The sequence below is a fragment of the Anoplophora glabripennis genome, unplaced genomic scaffold, assembly GCF_000390285.2.
Source record: "Anoplophora glabripennis isolate ALB-LARVAE unplaced genomic scaffold, Agla_2.0 scaffold19, whole genome shotgun sequence".
NCBI lineage: Eukaryota > Metazoa > Arthropoda > Insecta > Coleoptera > Cerambycidae > Anoplophora > Anoplophora glabripennis.
Window position 1 is genome coordinate 2,263,074 of NW_019416327.1, and position 25,111 is coordinate 2,288,184.

At 33.0% G+C, this 25,111-nt stretch overlaps 1 protein-coding gene across 1 annotated transcript in view; it reads left to right on the forward strand.

The window, feature by feature from the left end:
- Positions 1–25,111, forward strand: part of LOC108914789 — an 80,991-nt gene that overhangs the window by 8,949 nt on the left and 46,931 nt on the right. The window contains exon 3 of the mRNA XM_018720681.1: positions 18,776–18,939. Coding sequence (XP_018576197.1) covers positions 18,776–18,939 — 164 coding nt within the window. The remainder of the gene's footprint in view (positions 1–18,775; positions 18,940–25,111) is intronic.

Sequence of the window (25,111 nt, forward strand, 5' to 3'; positions counted from 1 at the left end):
CTAAAAAATATAACACAAAAAATTTTTTTTAATTTTGAAAATTTTGATTTTTTTTTCAAAATCGACTTTTTTTTTATTTTGAATTTATTTTCGATATTTGATGAGCATTTAACGCGAAATTTTGAGAAAAATAACGTAAAAAAATTTGTTTCATCTTAATCAGTAATTGATATTTAAGCAGCAATAAACCTGCTCCTTTAATTTTTTATAAAACTTTTTTTTTATGATTTTTTTTTCTCAAACATACCAAAAGGTCCTTGAAGAGAGTTGATTCAGGTTTCTAAAACCCGCCTTCCGTTCGCTTTACGGCCATTAATTAGTTCATCAAATATCGATGATAAAAAAAAAGATGACTCTTCAGTCAATAGCCGATATCTCAGTGAGTAATAATCGTAGAGAAAATAGAAACAAACCAATTTGAGCTGATGAATCAGTCTAAGAGACCCTGGTATTGATTAAGCCAGACAATTTTTTTCTGATGTGCAGTTTTGAAAAATATAAATTTTTTTTATAAATTTTGCCTTGTATTATTTCTTTTGATTGCGCCGAGAGTGATGCTTAAAAAAATTTTTCATCTAAAGATATCAATACTAGAATCGTCAAACTTCAAGAAGCTTCTTTTATTTTCTCGATACGATCACTATTCACGAAGTTGCAGCCTTTCAAAGATCATTAAAAAAATTTGGAAATTTTATCTTCCATTTTTTTTGCTGTGTATTTTGATAGAAACATGTTCGTTTTTTCTTCAAGTCTCTTGGGGTATGTAAAATTAGGTCCACTTATATGAAAGAGTGATGGTAACTGAAAAAATTATTGCTTTTGAAAAATTTTGCTGAAATACATGGTTTTCAAGTTTAAATTTTATTGGAAAACCTTAGCAAAATTTTTCAAGAGCAATAATTTTTTCAGTTACACTGGAAATTTAGATTTACATTTTCCAAGAAGCTAAAAAAATTGACAGGCTCATAGGGGTAGAAAGAGAATGGAATTCTAAGACGAAAAGCCATTTGGCGCTTTTTTGTCTAAAGCACCCTTAATTAGTTAGGAATTAAATAAGGTAGCCAATCAGGAACACGCTTTAAGGGAATGCCGAGGGGTAGGAGGTCAGTAAACAGGCGAGCGAGGTATCTAGGCATTTTTTATTGTTTACCTCTTTTCAGAGGCGGCCTTAGGGGGTGGCGAGCAGGGCAATCGCTCGGGCCCTCGCGCAATAACCCGAGTGGAAAAAAGTTTATATCTAAAACTTTACTTTATCCTTAGCTATTAGTTATAATATAGGTATATAACAATAAAATAAAGTTGGTTAAATCACAGTAAATATATTAATACTTAATAAGGAGTAATAGGCAACAATATTTCTCTTTTAGATTTACATAATGATCGATATCAAAATCAATTAATTTATCAGTGCATAATAATATTTTTTATAATTTGGTTGTAAAACATAATTGAATAAGTTCATGTATATATTTTTTTAAACAAGCTTTTAGTGACGTCATTCTATTTTCGTATTCTTCTCAGCAAATCCTTACATTTGATACCCATATCATAGGGGTGATAAAAAATAACTGGTCCGCTATCTTTGGAAGTCCGCCATATTAAATTTAGAATGACGTCACTTAGCTAACCATGCATTGTTATCCATATTAAACTTTTATGCAAAATTTCAGCTCAATCGGTTGGGGATAACTATTTTAAAATTCAGTTACAAGATTTGACCCATACTGACATGGCAAGTTAAATAAAACTTTGTAAAAATATGTTTGAATCTTGTGCCATATTTTATCATTATTAAAAATCTGTCGTATTTGTATTTGTTAACTTTTAAAAATTTCTTATATTTGAAAACTTAAAATTTATAACTTTTGCATTTCTCTTAAATCATCAGAAATATCTACTCGTACATTCGATTTACGTACATTTCACAAAGAACAAGGGCCTCGCAAAGATGTGCCGCCCGGGGCCTCGCAAAGTTTGCCGCCCGGAGCTTCGCAATGGTTAAGGCCATCCCTGCCTCTTTTATTCAGTCATCAACATCAACATTATCTACCACTTTTCTGTAGCTTTGCAATTGCCGACAATTATTTTTATTTCACATAATATAAAAGAGCTCTTGGAGATATCAATTAATTGGAAGTTCAAGATGGGAATCGAAGTGGAGAGCTGAAAGTTCTATAATTCTAAACTGAAAAGAACTCCAGATAGCAGACCTTATTTCCGCCGTAACGAACATTATGTTATTAAACTCTCAGGAGATAAAAAAGGAATTTTGATGGGAATTTTAATTGATAGCTGATTCGGTTGAGCAGTTTGCTGCAAATTAACGTTTTCTGAAATGTTTGGCAGCTATAAGCTGTAGGTAGTTTTTGAAAACTATTTAAATTATCGACCCGTAATGTAAATAATTATTTTAACAGACAAGCAAGTAAAAATCGTTTCACTTAAGTAATCTACAGATTTTTCTACATATTTCGAGTAAAAAATAAGTTGTGTCAAAAAACTTCGTTACAATGATTAAATTAATCGCGTTACGATACTCCGTAATTAAGTCTTTGCTGGTAAACTTTTGAGTTTAATTTTATGAACAAACCTGATTATTAAAAGAACCGGTGTACGTCCAGTGTGCCGTGAAAATTTACCAAGTGATTTTAACAACCTCTTAACCTTAGCATACTAATAGCTGTTTACACTTTTAAACCGTTTAATAAAGCACAGCTGTTCTAGCTATTATAAGTTTTGATAAAACACGTAAGAGTACAGTTAAGCGTTTTAAGGCCTCATTAGATATTAAGAACTACCCTGAGGCTTCCAGACCCCAAGTCTAGACATTTAATTAAAATGCTCACCTGATGAAATATATTCTTTATTATTAATTAATTAATTCACAGCCACACACAAAAAAAAAAGTTGGGTATACTTTTTATGCGACATATATTTTTCGTAGTAGCCTCCTGAACACGAATCTGGGGTCAGAATTGGCCCATCACGTCACAATTTTTTCCTAACCTTAAAAAACTTGTGAAAAATAGTGAAAATTGATGAAAATGTACTGGGGAAATTTGGAAAAAAATTTATTTCCACATCATTCCATTTCCACATCAGTACATTTTTATGAAAAAGACTCTGCTGAATTCAAATCCACAGTCAGAATTGAGCTAGAAGGTGTGGTTTTTTTCTAACCTCAAAAAACCGAGCAGGAATCGCTATTTTCAAATTCTGAGCGGATTTTGACCAGATTTTGTATAAAGGGGTTTTTGGGTCGCTGATTACGAATATGAATTCACATTGTAAAAATTCAAGATGGCTGATCCAATATGGCGGGTGTACTTTTTTGAAATCCACCGATTTCAGTAAAATTTGGCATCATAAGGATTGCTGGTTGATCTCACCTTCATTAATCACACATCTGGAGCCANACTAATACTCTAAGGAGGCTCGGTTTCTTGTTGTTCTTTTTTGCTTTCTCTTCGTTCTTATTCCAGTTTCTGTAACAAGGATTTTATTAGTATTAGAGTTGCTTTGGTTCATACAGAGAATGATACTCTTGATAGGGGACCACCTAGCCGGGTGTCTTGGTCGGCGGATTTCGATCTGCCGAGTCAAGCATCACGGACGTGGGCTGGAATTTGGATGGGTGACCTAAGGCAGGCTCGGGGACGTGGCTGTGGCAGCCTACCAAGAGACCTGGGTCGCCCAACATATGCCGCACGCGTGTGGTCCACGATAAATGGTAATGAGAACAGAGCAAGAAATCTCTGTAACTCAAGACCATGCTATCATACATAAACTGTACGAGACTTTGCCACCAAGCCATCCGTGTAGTAAATAAGATGGTTTAAAGAAAAGTACTCTAGTAATGAAGGAGGGTGTACAAGGGGCCTAATAAGGCCTAAATGCCGTGGTGGAAGACAATTCCACCATCCCTCCGACATACATACAAACATACATCTTGAGGGATGGGTTAGAAACCGTCTTCAGACCAGGGTTTGATCGACTTACCCTTACCCCATTAAGTCATACATTTTTCTATTCAGTGTTTTTGCCTGAATTTTGTCACAGCGAGTTTTTGGGGTTGCTGATTACGAATCTGAAGTCCGAATCTGAAAATTCTTGAATAAAAGATGGCAGATCCAATATGGCGGAAATAAAAATCGAAAAAGCATTCAAAATTTGACGATTATTACTTGTTACTCGTGGTTTTCAAAGTTGCCAGTCACGAATTTATGGTTTTAATTCGGAAACTCTTAAATCCAAAATAGCGAATTGAAAAGTACCATAAAAATTCATATTTACCATCCAAACAAATGTGTTATATGTTAAAAAATTGAGTCATTTAAGTAAAAATAGGAAAATGTCTAAACATGACAAACAAGGAAAATAGAACGACCTACACTGAAAAAAGGATTTATTTGGACTAAATAAATATCGTTTGCCATGAACTAATCCTAGTTTTGGATATTGCCTAGCTTATATAGTGTGAAAAGTAACTAATAATAAGTTCATAGTTTTGTAATAAATCTTATTTGAATGTTAATTTATTTTTACTGTAATATTACATTTCGCATCTTTATTATTAATCTACATATTTTAAGATGTAGANACGTGGGCTGGAATTTGGATGGGTGACCTAAGGCAGGCTCGGCGACGTGGCTGTGGCCAAGAGACCTGGGTCGCCCAACATTTGCCGCACGCGTGTGGTCCCCGATAAATGGTAATGAGAACAGAGCAAGAAATCTCTGTAACTCAAGACCATGCTATCATACATTAACTGTACGAGACTTTGCCACCAAGCCATCCGTGTAGTAAATAAGATGGATTGAAGAAAAGTACTCGAGTAATGAAGGAGGGTGTACAAGGGGCCTAATAAGGCCTAAGTGCCGTGGTGGAAGACAATTCCACCACCCCTCCGACATACATACATACATACATCTTGAGGGATGAGTTAGAAACCATTTTCAGACCGACTCGACTTACCCTTACCCCATTAAGTCACACATTTTTCTATACAGTGTTTTTGCCTGAATTTTGTCACAGCGAGTTTTTGGGGTTGCTGATTACGAATCTGAAGTCCGAATCCGAAAATTCTTGAATAAAAGATGGCAGATCCAATATGGCGGAAATAAAAATCGGAAAATCATTCAAAATTTGAAGATTACTCGTGGTTTTCAAAGTTGCCAGTCACGAATTTATGGTTTTAATTCGGAAACTCTTAAATCCAAAATAGCGAATTGAAAAGTACCATAAAAATTCATATTTACCATCCAAACAAATGTGTTATATGTTAAAAAATTGAGTCATTTAAGTAAAAATAGGAAAATGTCTAAACATGACAAACAAGGAAAATAGAACGACCTACTAATCTAAAGGTACTATGAAAGTGTATTACTAGACGAAATAAACTTTATAACTAATAATATTGTGGAAACAACTAGTCTGCGGGCTACACACCCTGTCCAGCTTTAACTGCTTGTTTTCCAGAATGTCATTAATTAAAAAGTTTATGTTGCCTATTGCGACATTAGAAGCTATCATACTAGTAGATCACTTTCCGCTAGCAGGTATATGTCATATTTTATAGGTTACATCTCACCCACGCTCAAAACATGTCAGTAGATATACTTCCGAATAGCTAAATCGTTCGTCAGTCTTCTCACCCAGAGCGTGCTGATGAGAACTAACAAGTTCGAAACGATTCTGTGTCTGGTGATGCAACTGACGAACGATCTTAGCTATTACTAGGTATTGCAGGCGTAATTCAATGCTGGACGAAGCATGTAGCCTGCAGAATAATTGTTTCCCAACGTTTCCTTACGTATTTTTACTCTATTATAGACGCTAACACAAATAAATTAAAAAAACGATCAAATGAAGGCAAATAGTGTTCTTTATCAAACGAGTTACACTAACAATTTGTAGCAAAATGGATAAACATTATTATTATAAAAAATACAATAAAATTGTTAAATAATGCAATTGTTCAAAGAAACGTCTTGTATATTTTGTGCTAACACGTCTCTTGGAAAAACTAACACGTAAAGCTTTCTTGTGAATGGAATTAATAAATATTAATAGAACGAAAATTATATATAAAAAAATATAAAATTTGAAAAAAATTACATTTTCTTATTTATTAATATATTTATTAGATATTACTGGTATAATACAATGCTAGTTGAGCCATGTATCTTCAATAATTTTTACGTTGACGATTAAAAATTGTTTTTGATATTTTATCTTAAAGGATAGTAGTGAGCTTAAGAAACATTGCTGTATTTGTTTTTCGGGGAGACTTGGTGTTACAGCACCCTATATTCGAAAAGAAAAAAGCATCTGCTCACATTTTTACATTCACGCAATAAAGAGAAAAACATTTTGGAGTCCATTTGCTGACGTTGGTATGCCTACAAACGGTAGAATCAGGACGCTGGCCGGCGACGTGAAATTTAATGGGATAGTGTCCATTACACCAGTGATACGTAAATTTATATTCCAATTTCCTGGAGTTAATCAGCCTATCTGGGAGGTGGTCCATAAACTAACACTCGCGTCAGAACGGGACAGCGGGAGGGGCAATAACGTCAGGGTAGTCCGTGATATTGAAATAAATCAGACTTCAAAAAGAAATAAATTTCCCTCCCTGTCTGAATTTAGAAACTGCATTTTATTACGATGTCGAAATTCTAATAAAAATGTCCTATATCACGTTAAAGCGATATAAGTTTCATAAAAATGTGAACGAAGTTTCAGTAAACAAGATGGTAACACTTCTTCGGAAGCTTTTATAAATTAAATTAAAGGTATCCAAAGTGTTTTTCATAAATTTTCCATAAATGGCGAAGAATTTTTGACAATAGATTATTCAACAAAGATAGGTTGGTATAAACTTTGGATCTGGGCTATCTCAGTTTATGCTATCATAAATTGATGGCATGATATTGCTCGTGGCTTAGAAAATTTGCATAAATTAATGTACACTATTAGCTATTATAGTTGCCTTCTAATCTAAACACAACAAAAACAGATTTGGTAAATACCTAATCTTCCAGAAAGCCTATAAAGTTTAGAGCCAGCTTCGAGTAGAACAGTTCTGTATTAGTATTTTGATCGGTAAAGGCATTGGATGTCAATAAACAGTCATTTCAAATTAAAACAATATTATGTATCAAGTTCTAGATATATCTGTGTAGATGCATGACGGGAATTGTACCAAAAACTTATAAAATTTTACAGAGAAACCAGCAAATTATCAAAATATTATTTTAAAATTGATTTATTTACCTTTGATGCATCTTCATTTCTTAATATATTTGAAAGTATAGGCAAAAATATCATAATTATTGGAAGTATAAATCGTCGTAAAAAGAATCTTGACAGCAATTTAAATTATAATGGGACTTATTTGTATAAATACTGAAACGGCAATAAGTATTTCTATAGATCTTAATTTCCATTATTTGTTTCGAGAAGGCAAGTATTCTAATACGAGTTTTATTCAAAACAGTTATCTGGCATTAAAGTTACAAACTTTCTCAAGGACGGGGATTACAAGATTTATGTAGAATCAATTCTGTTCGTACATTTAGATGAAATACTATGAATATTTCTTCTCAGTAAAATTGATTTAGTGTCGATAATTTTGTGGCTGTTACAATCATAAATTTGTAATAACGAATTATTTATTTATGAAATAAAATATATTCATTCATTGAAATCCGGTTCAAAGAACAAACTTCTGAGACAAGTGACTGATCTATGTTAATAGTAATTATTATATCGCATTTAAAGCTTTTGATTCATACCTAATTACTGCTATAAAACCCAAAACCCTGAAAATTCGATAAATTAAGATGTTATCACACTTCCAACAGGAAATATTCAAATCTTAATTGAGGAGATTGGGAAATGGGAATGTTTATGATAAACTGGCCTAAATGGTCCAAGGGACTGCATTAAATTAATCCTAAGTTATTGATCGTTCAAGGGGAGCTGAATTTGAGTATGATTAATTACTCAGATTACTCAAATCGATTTGAAAGGAACTAAATGAAAAATTTGTTTTTGAAGCTAATTGTTCTAGTACACTAAATAGTATGAACTGTAACCCTTTTAAATTTAAACATCTTTGCAAACAAAATTATCTCATTTAATTAGTATTTTTTTAAATCAAGAGAAAAACAACCTTATTAGGGCACATGCCATTTGAATTTATTTTCATTTATCAACGATGGTATAATAGAAATTTTTATGGCAAATGTCATTATTTGTAATATTTTGCTCTACTTAATACTTCCTCTAAATATTTCCTTTAATATGTTACCTTTACATAAATTTCTTGATCTGGACTGTGTAATGTCTTCAATTTTGTTCAGATATGTAGGTACTTACTTAAACCAAATTTCTTCAAATGCATTGACTAGATTTACTTCCGCTGGGGTCAATCCTAGGCATAAATATCCACAGATTTCATTTTCCACCGCTTGCAATATAATTAAAGCGATAAACAATACTGTAATTAAATTTCAGGCGCATACCTAGCAGTTCGCAGCTCCCCTATTTCAAATTTCGCCGTTATTGTTGAGCGGTAATTTATGTTTTGCGGGAGCTACCAATATGAGCATAAAACTCGAACTTATTAAAAGGAAATTCATCATTTCGCTGACACGAGTGATCCCAAAATATTGATATTTTATGCGTTTCGGAAAATAGCCAATAACGAAACTAACACATTCAAATATGTTTTTGATGTTATCTTCATCCATATTATAATTGGTTTCATTGTTTTATGTTATGTTCTGAAATTGGAGATTAAGTCTTCTGATACCAAATGTGCTTGTTGCACAACCATGAGATATTAGTAGACTTGAAAGAGAGAACTGTGGACCAGATGGAACTTCTTCTATTTAGGTACGAGTTTCGTCCCCACTTCTAATAAATACCTACATGGAAGCTTTCCAGGAGCAACATCTCTAAAGTCAGAATATTGGTTCAGATATGTTGATGATACATACATTATAAGAGCATAAAAATTCCTGAACCATGGATATGGATGAAAATGGTATCATGTCCTCCAGACCAGACGACTCCTAGAGCACAACGTTAACAGATAACCACCCCACATAGATAGATATCTGAACCTGAGTCACTAGCACTTTGACAAGGACCAACGATTTTCTTTTGAAGGAAATAGATACATGAACAGGTATATAACTAGTCAGCAGCAGAAGAATACATTAAGAAAGAAGATAGAAGAAGAATGTAAAATATCTGGTATCTACCTTCCTGTACTGTATACAAGGATACTGTCAAAATAGGTCATGTCTTAAGGGGACAGAATATTAATATCATCTACAATACCTCAAGGAAAATAAAGACAGCTGTATACCTACTTTGAATAAACGGTAAGAGATACAAACTAGCTTAAATGAGGGCAAATCTGCCTAATCAGGGGACCAACATTATGCCTCTAAAAAATCAACAGTTTTCGAAATATTTAAAAAAAAACGAAATTTTGAAAACCCGCTTTCGTTTCATTTCAGCCTTGTTTGAGATGATATTGAAGATAGAAGAACACTTTCTCATGGCCACTTTTTGCCCTCTATCGAATGGCATAATCATTTTTTTTTATATGCAACGTTTCGTCTCTCCAGGACCATCATCAACTTCATTTTTTTAAATACGACCGATACGAATATTTTATTACGTTTTTTCATGAGCCCCAATACTGTACTGCCTCAGCCCGAATCAGATTCAGACGGTTTGTCTCGAAAAATTCATCTTCAGTGTATTCGTTCCAAATTTATCTAAATTTTTTATTCAGATTTCTTTGTTTATTGAATTATCGTACACTGTAAGTGTCGTTAAACCCTGTGAAATCCATCTAGTTATTTAAACTATTACCACCACGCATTAAAATAAAAAAATTATTATCTTTATTCCCGTGTCCATAGTTATTTCTAGGCTTCTCGAGTGCTCAAAATTCAAACAAATTCCGATCTATTTTTTTTAGGATATTCATACAAATACATCTGACATGCTCTTTCACAGTTGCCAATACAAAATGAAAATGTTTTTGAACATTTACTGAAATATTTTAAAGAATAATATTCAGTTTGGTTCTTCATATGCATTTTTAAGAATTAATTTGTCATAATAAAATTAAAGTTGTAATAATGTTTTAATTTTGACGCAACAACTTATTGAGTTATGTATGACCAAGTGATGGTAATAGTTGATAATAATAAATGTTTTATTGTAACGCGTGGTGGTAATAGTTTAAATAACTAGATGGATTTCACAGGGTCTAACGACACTTACAGTGCATGATAATTCGATAAACAAAGAAGTCTAAATAAAAAAATTATATAAATTTAGAACGAATACACTGAAGATGAATTTTTCGAGACAAAACTTCTCAATCTGGTTCGGGCTGAGGCAGTACAGTATTGCGGGTCATGAAGGCTTGCAAAAAATGTAATATAATTTCTAGAGTCGTATTTAAAAAAATTAAGTTGATGATGGTCCTGGAAAGATGAAGCGTTACATATAAAAATTGATCATGCCATTCGATAGAGGGCAAAAAGTGGCCTTGAGATAGTGTTCTTCTTTTTTCAATATCACCTCAAACAAGGCTGAAATGAAACGAAAACGGATTTCCAAAATTAATTTTTTTTTGTCAAGTATTTCGAAAACTAATCATGGTAGCCTTGATTTTTTAGAGGCATAATGTTGGTCCCCTGATTAGGCAACTTTGACTCTATTTAAGCTACTTCGTACCTCTTACCGTTTCCGAGATCACTGTAGCGAGAAGCGAATTTGTAACAGCCTGTATACTTTGAACAAACGGGAAGACAGTCAGATGATGCTAAAGAAGCACAATTGTTAATTGAAGAATAACAACAGAAAAATCAGCAACCATTGGACCCTGAACAGATTCAGAACACATAGAGCTAACTAATACTAGAACTCTGGTGAGAGAAGAAGATTTTGACTACAACTCTACAGGCAACAGAATTCCACAGAAATCTGGATAATTTCAATCGAAACGAGGACTACAGTGTACCTAAATATAAATACCAGACAGAGGATCTAATTTCCATTTTCAGAATTTCTGAAGAAGAAAGCGTTGTGTTTTTCAAAACATCTAGGGATCTATAAAGGGTGTCCGGAAATGATGAACAAAAAATTCAGGGGATAAGTCTAGTCTGAAAATAAATGCTACCTCTTTCTATAACATTTTTTCCAAAACTGGTTATTAACGGAGTTACAGGGTGTTAAAGTTAAATTTTATTTGCAGTTTTTTTGCAATACCTTTTGCCACACTCATAATATTTTGACGAAGTTTCGTATACGGGGGTTTTTCGGGATGCGGATTATAAATTTGCTCACAGTTTTTTCGCATTTTTTAGAGGGCGCCACATACGAGCCTTTAATTTTATTTGAATGGTTTCAACTTTTTTGTGCTACACTTTATGAGACTTTTGACTAAATATTTTTGTTCTCCTAACCTTTTGAAATAAAAAAGTAATATTTTATTTGTTTCGATAAATCTAACTGTTTTCGAGAAAAACGCTAAAATAACATTGCTTGCATGTGGTGAATACGAAATCATTTTAATTTATTTTCTACATTAAACATAGCATGCTTTGGAAACAAGGGCTTTGTTGCCTTGGAAACAAGTTTGTGGAGAATTAGTTTTGACAGATTAGATTTTGACAGTTTGTGAAAATTTGTTGTTACGCTGATGGTGGTTAATGATAAATAATAAAAAAATAACGTCCTCAACAAATAAATAATGGTTTACTAACAAAATCATAAGGTTAAAATACGTAAGTTACTAGAACAATACAAATACAAATTAAACATTTAAATCAAAGGTTCAAAGTGACGTCCTTCCTCTTCAATGCATAAATTAATTAATGGAATATTCCTTCCTTTTGCTTAATTACCTCACAATTAGCAAAAAAATTTTCTCTCAGTTCATCGACGCTATTCACAGGTGTCCTGTATACAAGCGTCTTCAGATAGCCCCAAAAAAAGAAATCGATTGGGTTTAAGTCAGGGGATCTAGGGGCCCACTGTACAAAACCACCGCGTCCTATCCACCTTTCAGGAAAAGTTTCATTTAAGAATTCTCTGGCCGCTAAACTAAAATGCGGTGGCGCGCCATCTTGAAGCAGCCACATTGCATTTCTTAATCCGAGTGGTACATCTTCCAATAGAATAGGTAAGTGGTTTCTTAAAAAATCCAAGTAAACTTCACCATCGAGTCTTTGTGGAAAGAAATGTGGCCCAATTAAGTAGTCCCCTACAATACCGGCCCACACGTTGACGCAAAACTTATTTTGATAAATTAGGATTCTCATCAGACCAAGAATGCTCATTGTGGAGGTTTATTAAGCCATCATGGCCAAATCCAGCTTCGTCCGTGAAAGGGATATTACGAAAATTTTGGTCACCATTATATGTCAAAATTAATTCTCCACAAACTTGTTTCCAAGGCAACTAAGCGATTGTTTCCGAAGCATGCTATGTTTAATGTAGAAAATAAATTAAAATTATTTCGCATTCATCACATGCAAGCAATGTTATTTTAGCGTTTTTCTCGAAAACGGTTAGATTTATCGAAACAAATAAAATAAACCTTTTTTATGTCAAAAGGTTAGGAGAACAAAAATATTCAGTCAAAAGTCGCATAAAGTGTAACACAAAAAAGTTGGAACCATTCAAATCAAAATAAAGGCTCGTATGTGGCGCCCTCTACAAAATGCGAAAAAACGGTGGGCAAATTTATAATCCTCATCCCGAAAAACCCTCATATACGAAATTTCGTCAAAATATTATGAGTATGGCAAAAGGTATTGCAAAAAAACTGCAAATAAAATTTAACTTTAACACCCTGTAACTCCGTTAATAATAATCAGTTTTGGAAAAAATGTTATAGAAAGAGCTAGGATTTATTTTCGGTCTAGAATTATCCCCTTAATGGTTTGCTCATCATTTCCGGACACCCTATATAGACGATGTGGCAACTAATTCGAAAGTTGTTCAACTATTAACAACATTCACGGAACCCTACAAACGAAGCTAATAATAAAGGCACTCTATTTTTCGTATAAGAATAAAGAAAGATCATGTGACAAGCTTTACGAACAGAAATTGATATACTCTGTAACATATTAGGAACTAGTTTAACGTTTAGAAACTTAATATTTACACGTGGCATACATGAATTAAACTATCTCTGCTGCTTCAAAGATATAGTCAAACTTCGAACAGAATCAGGTAATTACTAGAACTAAACTTGCAGTCTTAAAATTCAACTAGTTATATGTTCAAAGCCTGATTGTTAAACATTGTAATTTTGACTTAATAATAGTGCAAACAGTGCTATTAATTACTTTATTTTATCCGTGTAATGTTACTTCGTTAATTCTCAGACGAATTAATTAAGACATCTAAGAATATCTTGAATAAAGATCGTGTTGTGTTTAGTTTATTTCCCGCTGGATGTTTAAAAAAATCGTGGCATAAATTCAGGGGCAAAAATAAGAGGATTTTTTCCTGTGAATATGAGTCTATTCTCTTCTGTTTTTCACATACAGGGTGTCATTTTTTAGGTAAGGTTTTAGCCACACCTTTCAAGACGAATACAAATGTACATTTATCTGTATGGTCCATAGAAAAAAATCGTCGTCTTAATAACCTTCCATCTCCTGAATTTATAGCACTGTTTTTCAAAGTTCCCTGTACAATTCTAACCAGTCTCTATATTTTCTTCATACGTCGTACATAGTCCTTATTGCACTATTATATTACATAGTAAAGATTTCAGTTAAATTTAAGAATGTTATTATTAGAAACCGCTCTGCTATTACGATACTAAACAGCACAGGAAAGTTTTAAAAGTTGGTAAGATCTCAGAAACTTTCGTAATAAGTAGTAATAGCAGTACATCAAACTTTACAAAGAACAAATATATCTCTTACCGGATCTATTGTCGACTTGGATTTTCAGAATTTAGAACTTTTCCAAGTATTCTTCCGACATTGTCCTCAGGCAAAACATGTTTATCACTTCAGCAGACCTGCAATGTGATAACAAATGTACCAGGTTAAAAGCGGTGCCTTATATTTTTCTCAGTTAGCCTAGTTGTCAGAAATATACATTATTGCAAGACATTAACTATGAAAATGAAACCCTTTTCATTTTCCCTAATCCTTTTTAGTTTTTTTTTGTGATACATGAAACCTTCTGTGGATTCGAAATGTAAATCGGCGCCCTTCATTTTGTAGATGACATTGTTATTTTACAAGATTCTTCAAATATCAAATCATAAAAATTGTGTTTCCAGAAAATAAAGAACAGATTTCTCGGCATAGGGTATAATATTGTTCACACGACGCAAGCTAAACCCAGTACCTTAATAACGTTTATGTTTTAAAACAGTTTTCATAAATGGTTTATGTTGCAAAGTTCCCTTGTCAACATTAACCATAAAATTTCTAACCACACTTTGTGTGTATAATCCTATTAGCTGAGAATATAATTCAATATAAGTGCTATAATCACTATCTCTATACAAACCATTTTAGAAATATGTTAGATGCTAAACTTGTAAACTTTTCCTCACAAGTTTTATATGAGGCATATTAAAAATGAATCTTATAATAATTTTTTCTAATAGTAAACTACTCTACTCTAGTGAATAAGAGACCTGCATCACATAGATGGGATCAACTGCAGGTTTTATTTCATTAATATATTTCATTATTCATAGTGGTTTCAAGCTCAGATTTAATAAGCTGCACCATTACATATTTAATGTTGACGTAAAATTAACCCAACTTGAGCAGAAATAGGTAGGTACATAGCAACTAACATTTTCTCATACTCATCTAATTAAACCATTTCAAAGAGAAAAGTCTATATTTCTTTAAATATGTAACGGAGTTGCTATTAGGCAAAATCAATATAGGATTACTTCAGAGTCTATTTATATTCAAATACATTTGTATTGTATTTTCAAAAATATATGGTCGCGTATCCGATGTGTCTAATCATTACACGATATAATAGATATCTTTCTGCAGCAATTCATGACTTTAGGATCGCTGAAAGTACTTGAAAACTTACGAGTATATCTGATAGTTTCAAAACAATTTGAGACTGCTAAAGAAACAAACCTAATAATGTGTTCCAAGCTTAAATCAATCATAACCAGTTGTAAAAAAAATAAGGTGAATTTGTTTAAAAAATAAACAATCTTTATTTACGCTTCCAAATCAATTTCGTCGCCTTCAAAGTAATCCCCACCCGATACAATACACTTATGCCAACGTTTTTTCCATCTCTCTAAACAGTCTGTAAAGTCCTTTTCCGTTATGGCCTTCAATGCTTTCGTCGATTCGACTTTTATTTCCTCGATCGAGTCGAAACGGTACCCACGGAGCGGATCTTTTGAGTTAGGGAATAGCCAGAAGTCGGTCGGTCTAAATCAGGCGAATATGGTGGTTGAGGAACGATATGAGTTGAATATTTGGCGAAATGGTCTCGAATCATCAATGATGAGCTGGTGCATTATCATTATGCAAAAACCAAGAGTTGTCTGTCCATAATTCCGACCTTTTGCATATTCATGCACTACGCCACAATAATAATCAAAGAAGACTGTCAATACTACCTTGATTTTTGAATGACTGGCGTGGTTTTTTTGGTCATGGTTCATCTTTTGCACGATATTCACTTGATTGGTAGGCTGTTTCCGTGTCGTAAGCCTAGATTCAAGTCTCATCTCCAGTAATGATGCGTTACATGACGTCCTGGTAGTCAGAAATCATTGTTTCACAGATGTCAACACGATGCTGTTTTTCCAAAAAGTTGAGCGTTTTTGGAACCAAGCAAGAATTGACGCGTTTATACCAACCTACAAAAATATATTTGTGTGATTTCATGCAGCGTTGAAGAGTTTCATTATTCTCGTTTTGTTGAATAAACTATAGTCCGGTCAAATTAGTCATAAAAATAGTGGTCAAATAACAAAAATTCCGACAGAGCTAAATTTTGGTGGAGACTTTGGATACACCATTAAAAATAAAGTGTCAAAAGTCCCCACCGATCCCAAGTGTGCTAAAAAAGTTATTCGGGGTCAAAAGTCAAAATTTGAGGTTTGAGATTTTTTCGAAAATGGTAAGTTTTATTAAAAAAGTAGCTCAGACAAAAATTATAGACCTGAAAATTATCTACATGGGTCTTTATACTTTTTTTTTCTAAGAACCACCATTCCTGAGATATCGCGGTTCTAAAAGTTGGAGTCACGTTATACATGATATGCACATATATGCAACGTATATACATAGTCAGGCACTTAATTCAAGTAAAAATGCCTATTTGAGTCTCTTATATGTATAAACTATACTATTCTGAGAGTGTACACTCAAAAGAAACTCAGTCCCTTAGTCAAAATGACGCAGATGTCCTTATAATTGAAACAACAATAGAACAATTTAATGCAGTAAATACAACTATTGTAGTTGGTGAAGATGTTGACTTATTAATACTACTCACTGCAAGAACTCCAATTAATAAAATTATATACTTTTTAAAACCTGGAAAGGCTCAACAGCGAACAGAAATATATTCTTCAAAAAGTTTATCTGCTTATCCAAAATGCCAAAACCAAATATTATTTTTACATGCGATAACCGGCTGCGATACTACATCAGCAATGTTCAGAAGGGATAAAACATCAGTATTAAAATTATTTGGAAAAAAAGATTTGGTTGATTGCAGAACTTGATTCTTCACCTCAAACAATAATCACAAAAGGAATTCGCTTTCTCCTTGCTGTTAAGGAACTCCAACAAAAATGATTGTATAGATAAATATAGATATTTAACTTCTGTAAAAAATACACGAAACAAGAAACAAGTACAACTATCTTGTCTTCCTCCAACATCGGCTTCTGCTAATCAACACTTGTATCGAGTATACTATCAAGTTCAGACATGGCTAGGCAATCAACTGAACCCAGAAGACTGGGGTTGGAAATTAACAGATAATACTTTGGAACCGATTCAAACTTCCAACTGTTCTGGAAAAACTCCTAAACACTATTTTTTGCAATTGCAAAAAAGGTTGTAGTGCTAAATGTGGCTGTAGAAGAGTAGGGTTACTGTGTTCTCCAGCGTGTACTAATTGCCAAAGCCAGTCTTGCTCAAATGTCCAATTGAATACAACAGATGAAGATTCATGTGATTTCGATGAAGAGACAGCTGATTAATCTTCATTTGAACAATTTATGAACATCCAGCAAGAAGAAGAGGAAGAAGAAGAAGAAATCGAAAAAGACGTGACTGTTGAAGTCGACTTTGAAGAGTATGAATCAGATTAAAATATCAAAAGAAATCAGAACTACAGTTAAAGTCAATAACCAATATCAATATCAATAATCATCATACAGTTAAAAGAGGTTTGTCCCTGAAAATTCCGTCATAACAGTTCGTGGAGTAGGCCTACCGGGGAAACCACGTTAAAAAAAGCGCGTCAAAGTACACTACCTCACAGGTGGTGTGGAAATGTGTGCATATCATGTAGAACGTGACTCCTTCAACTATTAGAATCGCGATATCTCAGGAATGGTGATTCTTAAAAAAAAAGTATATGGACCATTTTTGTAGATAATTTTAAGATCTATAATTCTTGTCAGGGCTACTTTTTTTGATGAAACATACCCTTTTCGAAAAAAATCCAAAAAACCTCCAATTTTGTCCTTTGACACCGAATAACATTTTTAGCACACATGGGATCGATGGGGACTTTTGACACTTCATTTTTAATGGTGTACCCAAGGTCCCCACCAAAAATTTTCTATAGAAATAAGAATAAAAAAATAATTTGAGTAAGCTGTAATATCTCGTTTTATAAGAATGATTCGGATTTTAAGGAAAGAAGAGAAGCTATTCTAAAAAATTCAAATTAAAATGTGCTTTAATGTTCTGAATCATCAAAAATTCATAAACATTTTCATTGAAACGAGGCAAATTTTGGTAACGAATTTTAAATTATAAAGTTTTAATTCGAGTTACAGTTTTAATGTGAAATTATATTATGAATACGAATTTGTGTTCCTGATGGAAAATATTACATCACCAACGGCATCATCAATCATAAGTGAATATTCAAAATAAACCAATATATGGATTAGTTTTGAGGCAAAGTATTTTTCTTGTCAAAATATGGAACAAATTCTTGGAAAAAATCACTATCAAAATTTTTTATTGTCCAATACTCCTAAACCTTCCCATTTGTTCTTCATAAATTTATCAATTATCTTTTTTAAAACATAGCATACATTTCATAACAAAAATTACTTAAACTATTTCCCATTTTTTCTGTTTAAGTCTTCAAAAAATTTGACATGACACTTTTTGAACTCAGTATGTATCAGTACTTGCAGATAAATAATTATTACAATAAAGTGGTTAGCTGTACTAAATGGAAGTTAAACTTTAATTGATTTTTCAAACTTAATGGAAGATATTTAAAACGTTAAATGCTGTGTATTCATATTAGATTAAGTATATTTTTTACTACAATACTCTAGTTTGTTTGAACAACATTAGTTCTGATTTTTTTAATTACTTAAGTAATTTTTATACTAGGTAAAAGTAAATTAATGTAAAAGGCAGAGTACACATATGTCTTTCCCGATGTTTTATTTATTTTTTTCCGCCGGAATACATTTGAATATAAACTAATCCGTTTTTTCGTTTCGCAGGATAAACGTGACTTTTCTAACAAGATCTTCTGCGGAATGTGCAGAGGGCAGCGAGATCCTCAGAGAGTACATCATATTTTGTGATTTGGTGAATGGAGAAATCCGAGCAACGTCTGTTGCAAAATGGGGCGAGGAAACAGATGAAAGGGTTTGGGCGGCCTTAGGTAAGCAGACCTATTTTTAATCCTTTGTTTGTTCAGTGAAGATCCCCCTATTCAATATTAGGATACTTAGAATCGGAGCATGGGTATTGCATTAATTTGTTTGCCCAAAAACCAACGGGATGATGGAGAAGTTTGAATAAAAAGGATTATGCATACAATAACAAATTTTATTCCGAGATCATTTGTTTCAAGAACAAAAAGTTGTTTAAAAAAATAATTAAGTTCAAATGCTCTTACAATCTAAAATTTTTGCTCAAGGTAGTAAGTTTTATCGAATTAAACTCAAGGTAATATGTGAAAACCGTACCGTAATTTTAACACTAACCAAAATAAAACAGATAATATATATTTTTTAAAGAGCTAATTTACACTAAAACACATGAATAATAACACAGCCACACAGAAAATGAAAAGTTGTCTGTACTTTTCATGCGACATACGTTATCTGCAGTATTTTTATCTCCTGATCACGCATCCGGTGTCAGAATTAAGCTATCACATCACAGGAATTTCCTAACCTCAAAAAAACAGGTAAAAAATAACAAAAATTCATGAATAAGTGCTAGGAAAAATACAAATTTTTTTTTCTATATTCAAATGTTCATTTATATAGTTAAGACCCCACCGAACGTGAATTAGCGGTCAGAATTGATAGTTATTTTTCTAAGCTCAAAAAAACGGGTCAATTAAGGTCAGATATCACGAATCTTCAAACAATAACAGATTCGCGCCAAATTTGGTATCCGGGGGTTCTCTGGGTCGCTGATCACGCATCCGAGGTCAATTTTGCAAAATTCAAGATGGCGGATTCAAGATGGCCAACCAAATTTTCAAAAAATTACAGAATCTCAGAAAATTTGGTATACGGGGGTTTTCGGGGTCGCTGATCACGGATCCGAGGTCAATTTTGCAAAATTCAAAATGGCGGATACATGATGGCCGACTAAATTTTCAAAAAACAACAGATTCGCATCAAATTTGGTACAAGGGGGTTTTCAGGGTCGCTGATCACGAATTCGAGGTCAATATAGCAAAATCCAAGATGGCGGCCGACCAAATTTTCAAAAAATAACACATTCGCGCCAAATTTGCTATACGGGGATTTTCAAGGTCACTGATCACGAATCCGAGATCAGATTTATAAAATTCAACTCTTGAATAGATCTTTTACAGAAAAAAGAACAAGATATAGCCGAAAATAAGTAGGTTAACACATGATTGGGTACTCAGGTTATAAAGTAAAATATTATAAAATGAGTTTCGCAATTCTGACCTCGAATATGTAATCAGCGACCCCGAAAACCCCCGTATACCAAATTTGCTGCGATTCGGTTATTAATTGAAAATTTGGTAGCCATTTTGGATCCGCCATCTTGAATTTTGCAAAATTGACCTCGAATTTGTAGTCAGCGACCCCTAAAACCCCCCTATACCAAGTTTGCTGCGATTCTGTTATTTTTTGAAAATTTGGTCGGCCATCTTGGGTCCGAAATATTGAATTTTACAAAATTGACCTCGGATCCGTGATCTGTGAAAATTCGTTATATCTGACTTTAATTGACCCATTTTTTTTTGAGATTACAAAAAGAACCATTAATGCCTGAAAGCGACAAACGTTGTATTAGGTGTTTTGGAAGAAAGGACCATAAATTTAGAGGCTGATAGAACATAGGAAAAGAATTTTTGAGATGAGTTTTTAATATCAAATTTTGGTCGTATCTTTTCCAGAAAGCAATCTAATGCAATGAAATTTGATACAGGTATGTTTTTGATGTTACATGCGACACTTTATGACATAACGTTTTTGAAGTTGTATAAGTATTGTGTATTTCAATGCATTCCATTGTTTGGAATATGGCTAAAACCAGTTGCAGCTCGTGAAATTGTGAATAAGTGAGGCCCGTTGTTTTTTACTAGGTGGGCAAGAAAGAAAAAAAAGTGCAGGCACAAATTCTTAAATTTTCAAGGTCAAACGACTTAAGGTCAAACGACTAAATGTATCTGGAAATTTTTAGTTGCATTTACAATATTATAGAAAAACTGATGTTGGAGTAGGATTTTCATTCGGATTTTATAAAATGTAATACGCAACTATTTGAATATTTTATTAAGCCGCTCTCAAATAATAAAGAGGAATTTATTGTGGAGATAATCGCCAATAGCCCTACCATAACCGTAGGTATATTAAATTATATTATTAATAATAATATCAGAACTTTAAAAATTGTATTTACAATGAAGTTATGTAACAGAAAAAAAAAACAAAGTGATATATTTACCTAATAATTAACAAAATTGTTCCTACTTGGTTTATGAATATTACAAGATATGAAAAAATATAAGAAGGAATTTTATAAGGTAGCCAGCCAACTTATCAACAACGCTGCCAGCTTTTCGTCTGCCTCTCTTTTAACAAAATATTTTAAAAATATAGTGAATATTTTTATAAAACAGGTTTATTCGTCCGTCTTTTAAATTTGCAAATGTACTTCTAATGTCTTCATAAATTTGAGGATCGGCTCTAAGACTTTGTAATAGTTCTTTTTCTATCATCATTAATGATAAGTTGTTTAAGCGCTGTTGTGTCATCGTATTTCTTAAGTCATGTCTTAATGCGCTTAAGACACAAAAAGTTTCTTTCTACCGAGACACTTGTTGCGGGAATTGTTAAAACTGGGCAAAAATTTTGTATGTTTCCAAAAGTTCCTTTCTAAATTTCTTGTATAATATTTCTATAGTTTTTTAACTTCTAAATTACGAAATTGTTCGTGTCTGTAAAAAACATTAAGTTTGTTTTTCAAAAATTTTGGATACATTTGTAATAAACATTCAAACGATTTTTCGGGAAATTTGTTTTCATATTCGGGAAATTTTGAGGAATCTATTACAGCAAAAACAATTTAAAACATGTACATAATTTCCCAAAACTTAATTAAAGGGAAATATATTTCGAAAATATTTCTAATTCGTCGCAACTTTTGTTCCGTTTACTTGGTAGTCCAGTAATATTTTTGGCATAATTAAAAATAGGTATTCTTAAATTTTTCTTCTTTTCTTAATTCAGAAATTCTTTGACCAATGATTTTAATTTATTTAGAGCATTAGTTTACGTCATTATGTCTTGAAAAAGTGTTTCAAAAGATAAGACAATATTGTGAGATACTTTCATTATTAGCTACCTATGTAGATATATGACAATAAAATAAGTATCTACTAAATTAAGTTAAATTTTGTTTTATTGTAAAGAAGTTGTTTTTTATTCACTCTAAATTAATACCTGAATTGTCCATATTCTTAAAGCCTTTGTACTATTACACTATCCCTCACAGTGAGATCAGACACTACCCGCGTACTATGCGACGCGTACATTAACCGCGAACTAAAACTATAAGCAGCTTTGAGCGGGCCTTAGTGTCCTCGTAAATCACGTTATTTCAACCACCTCGTGTGGAGGGGGAACTGTAGCATATTGTAGGCAAGTGGGACACGCCCACGGTCCGTAAAAAAGACGGTCGAGTAATATACAGAAATTATGGGCGTGGCTTATCTCATACTACGTCACAAAATTTCTAACCTTTAGGATTCATGTTTGTTTACATGCGACTTCACTAGAAATTTTGCATTTTTCCAAGTATTTAAGTAAATCTTTCATAGTTGTTTGGGTATTTTGCAGTAATTAGTTAGTTATTGATAGTAGTTTTTAATAAGTTGATGGTGTAGTGTTTAATATAAACCATTAATTTACCACGTAAAAATGCCAGGAGTGAGGTGTAGTGTTGCAATTTGCAATAATAATTTTTGATAGTGCTAAACAAGAAAATTTAAAAACTTTATTTAATGTGTTTCCTAAGGATAAAATCTTAGAAAGATATGGGTAGAACGGTGCAAAAGACGATTTGTTTGATCATATAACTGGACATATTTGTAGTACACATTTTGAAGACTCAAACTTTGAACGCGATCTTCAAGCAGAGCTATTAAGTTTATCATCAAGAAAATGACTTAAAGAAAACAGGTTAAATGTTAAATTTCTAGTTTAACTGATTGTATTCACTTCAAGAGGACTAAATATATTGTTATTGCTGTATAACAAATTGATGTGACTTTTTGAAAAGCGATTGAAAATTTTAAGTATCTATCGAAATGTGATTTTAATATTTTTGTAAACTTGACAATTTTTCTTAAAATTAATTGTTATGTCAAAAGTTCTGTGCGAGGGTCAAGTAGTATAGGTGTTATATTGCATTTAGAGGGTGGTCTGAAGAGCTTTTGTCGCGGAAACTAATAAATTTACAAAACAATAATTAGAACAACCCCAAAACACTTCGGGTTAAGTAACTTCTTGAAAACGTATCACCATGTGACAGTCATCTGTTGCGTCCGGGAGGCGCCAGCCTATGCTGGGACAGAACAAAGAAACCCATACTTTTAATTTAATGTTTAATAACGTGCGAAAACGCGAGAAAGGCGTAGAGGTTCCGAATTGGAATTAAATCAAATTGTTAAGTTGACAATAATTGGAAAAGAAAGTAATAGATCAAATAGCTGGGTTTTAGGCGGATTGTCCAAGCTATAATAATATATTAAATGAGATGGACTAATCCGTCCCGTATTGCTACACGGAGTCACTAGAGGAAGGCTAGGGTTATTTGTAAGTTTAGTCTCAAAATTATTTAGATAAATATAAAATCAGTCAATTAGAGAACTATTAACATGGTATAGTTATGCCAAAGCGTTCCGATATTCAGGGTTCCCGCCAGTAAGATAAGAAGATAAACGTCTAGACCCAAGAAATGAGCGTGTCGAAGCGAGGTGTCGAATTTAGGAAAGATCTCCGAAAAAACAGGCAGTTTTTCCTTAGGTTCCACATTGAGCAGTCTACTTAGTTTTAGAGTCTCGGGTTAATTTAATAGTGGATAAAGTCATTCCAAATTTTGCTATGGATTGCGCATTCCCTCAATCTCGGTACGCTGTCTCGTGTCATAATTAATGTTGTTCGAGCCCGTTGTGTCGTTATTTTGTTTGTTTGTTTTGTTTTTATTGTTATTAAATCCCTTCCTGGAAGTTTTGGTGTTTCTTTCTTGTTCTTCTAACTTAAGTGTCACCCTATACAACCAACCACTGGATTACATTCTACATGAGCGACGTACGGTAAATGTCTGAAATTCATTCTCTGTACGTACCTACAATATTTCTAAGTTCCCACGTATTAATTAAGTGTAATGATAATTATAAACTCCCTTTCAAGAATTGAATAGTAAACTCTTTNACTTAAAGAAAACAGGTTAAATGTTAAATTTCTAGTTTAACTGATTGTATTCACTTCAAGAGGACTAAATATATTGTTATTGCTGTATAACAAATTGATGTGACTTTTTGAAAAGCGATTGAAAATTTTAAGTATCTATCGAAATGTGATTTTAATATTTTTGTAAACTTGACAATTTTTCTTAAAATTAATTGTTATGTCAAAAGTTCTGTGCGAGGGTCAAGTAGTATAGGTGTTATATTGCATTTAGAGGGTGGTCTGAAGAGCTTTTGTCGCGGAAACTAATAAATTTACAAAACAATAATTAGAACAACCCCAAAACACTTCGGGTTAAGTAACTTCTTGAAAACGTATCACCATGTGACAGTCATCTTTTGCGTCCGGGAGGCGCCAGCCTATGCTGGGACAGAACAAAGAAACCCATACTTTTAATTTAATGTTTAATAACGTGCGAAAATGCGAGAAAGGCGTAGAGGTTCCAAATTAGAATTAAATCAAATTGTTAAGTTGACAATAATTGGAAAAGAAAGTAATAGATCAAATAGCTGGTTTTTAGGCGGATTTTCCAAGCTATAATAATATATTAAATGAGATGGACTAATCCGTCCCGTATTGCTACACGGAGTCACTAGTGGAAGGCTAGGGTTATTTGTAAGTTTAGTCCCAAAATTATTTAGATAAATATAAAATCAGTCAATTAGTGAACTATTAACATGGTATAGTTATGCCAAAGCGTTCCGATATTCAGGGTTGGTTCCCGCCAGTAAGATAAGAAGATAAACGTCTGGACCCAAGAAATGGGCGTGTCGAAGCGAGGTGTCGAATGTAGGAAAGATCTCCGAAAAAACAGGCAGTTTTTCCTTAGGTTCCACATTGAGCAGTCTATTTAGTTTTAGAGTCTCG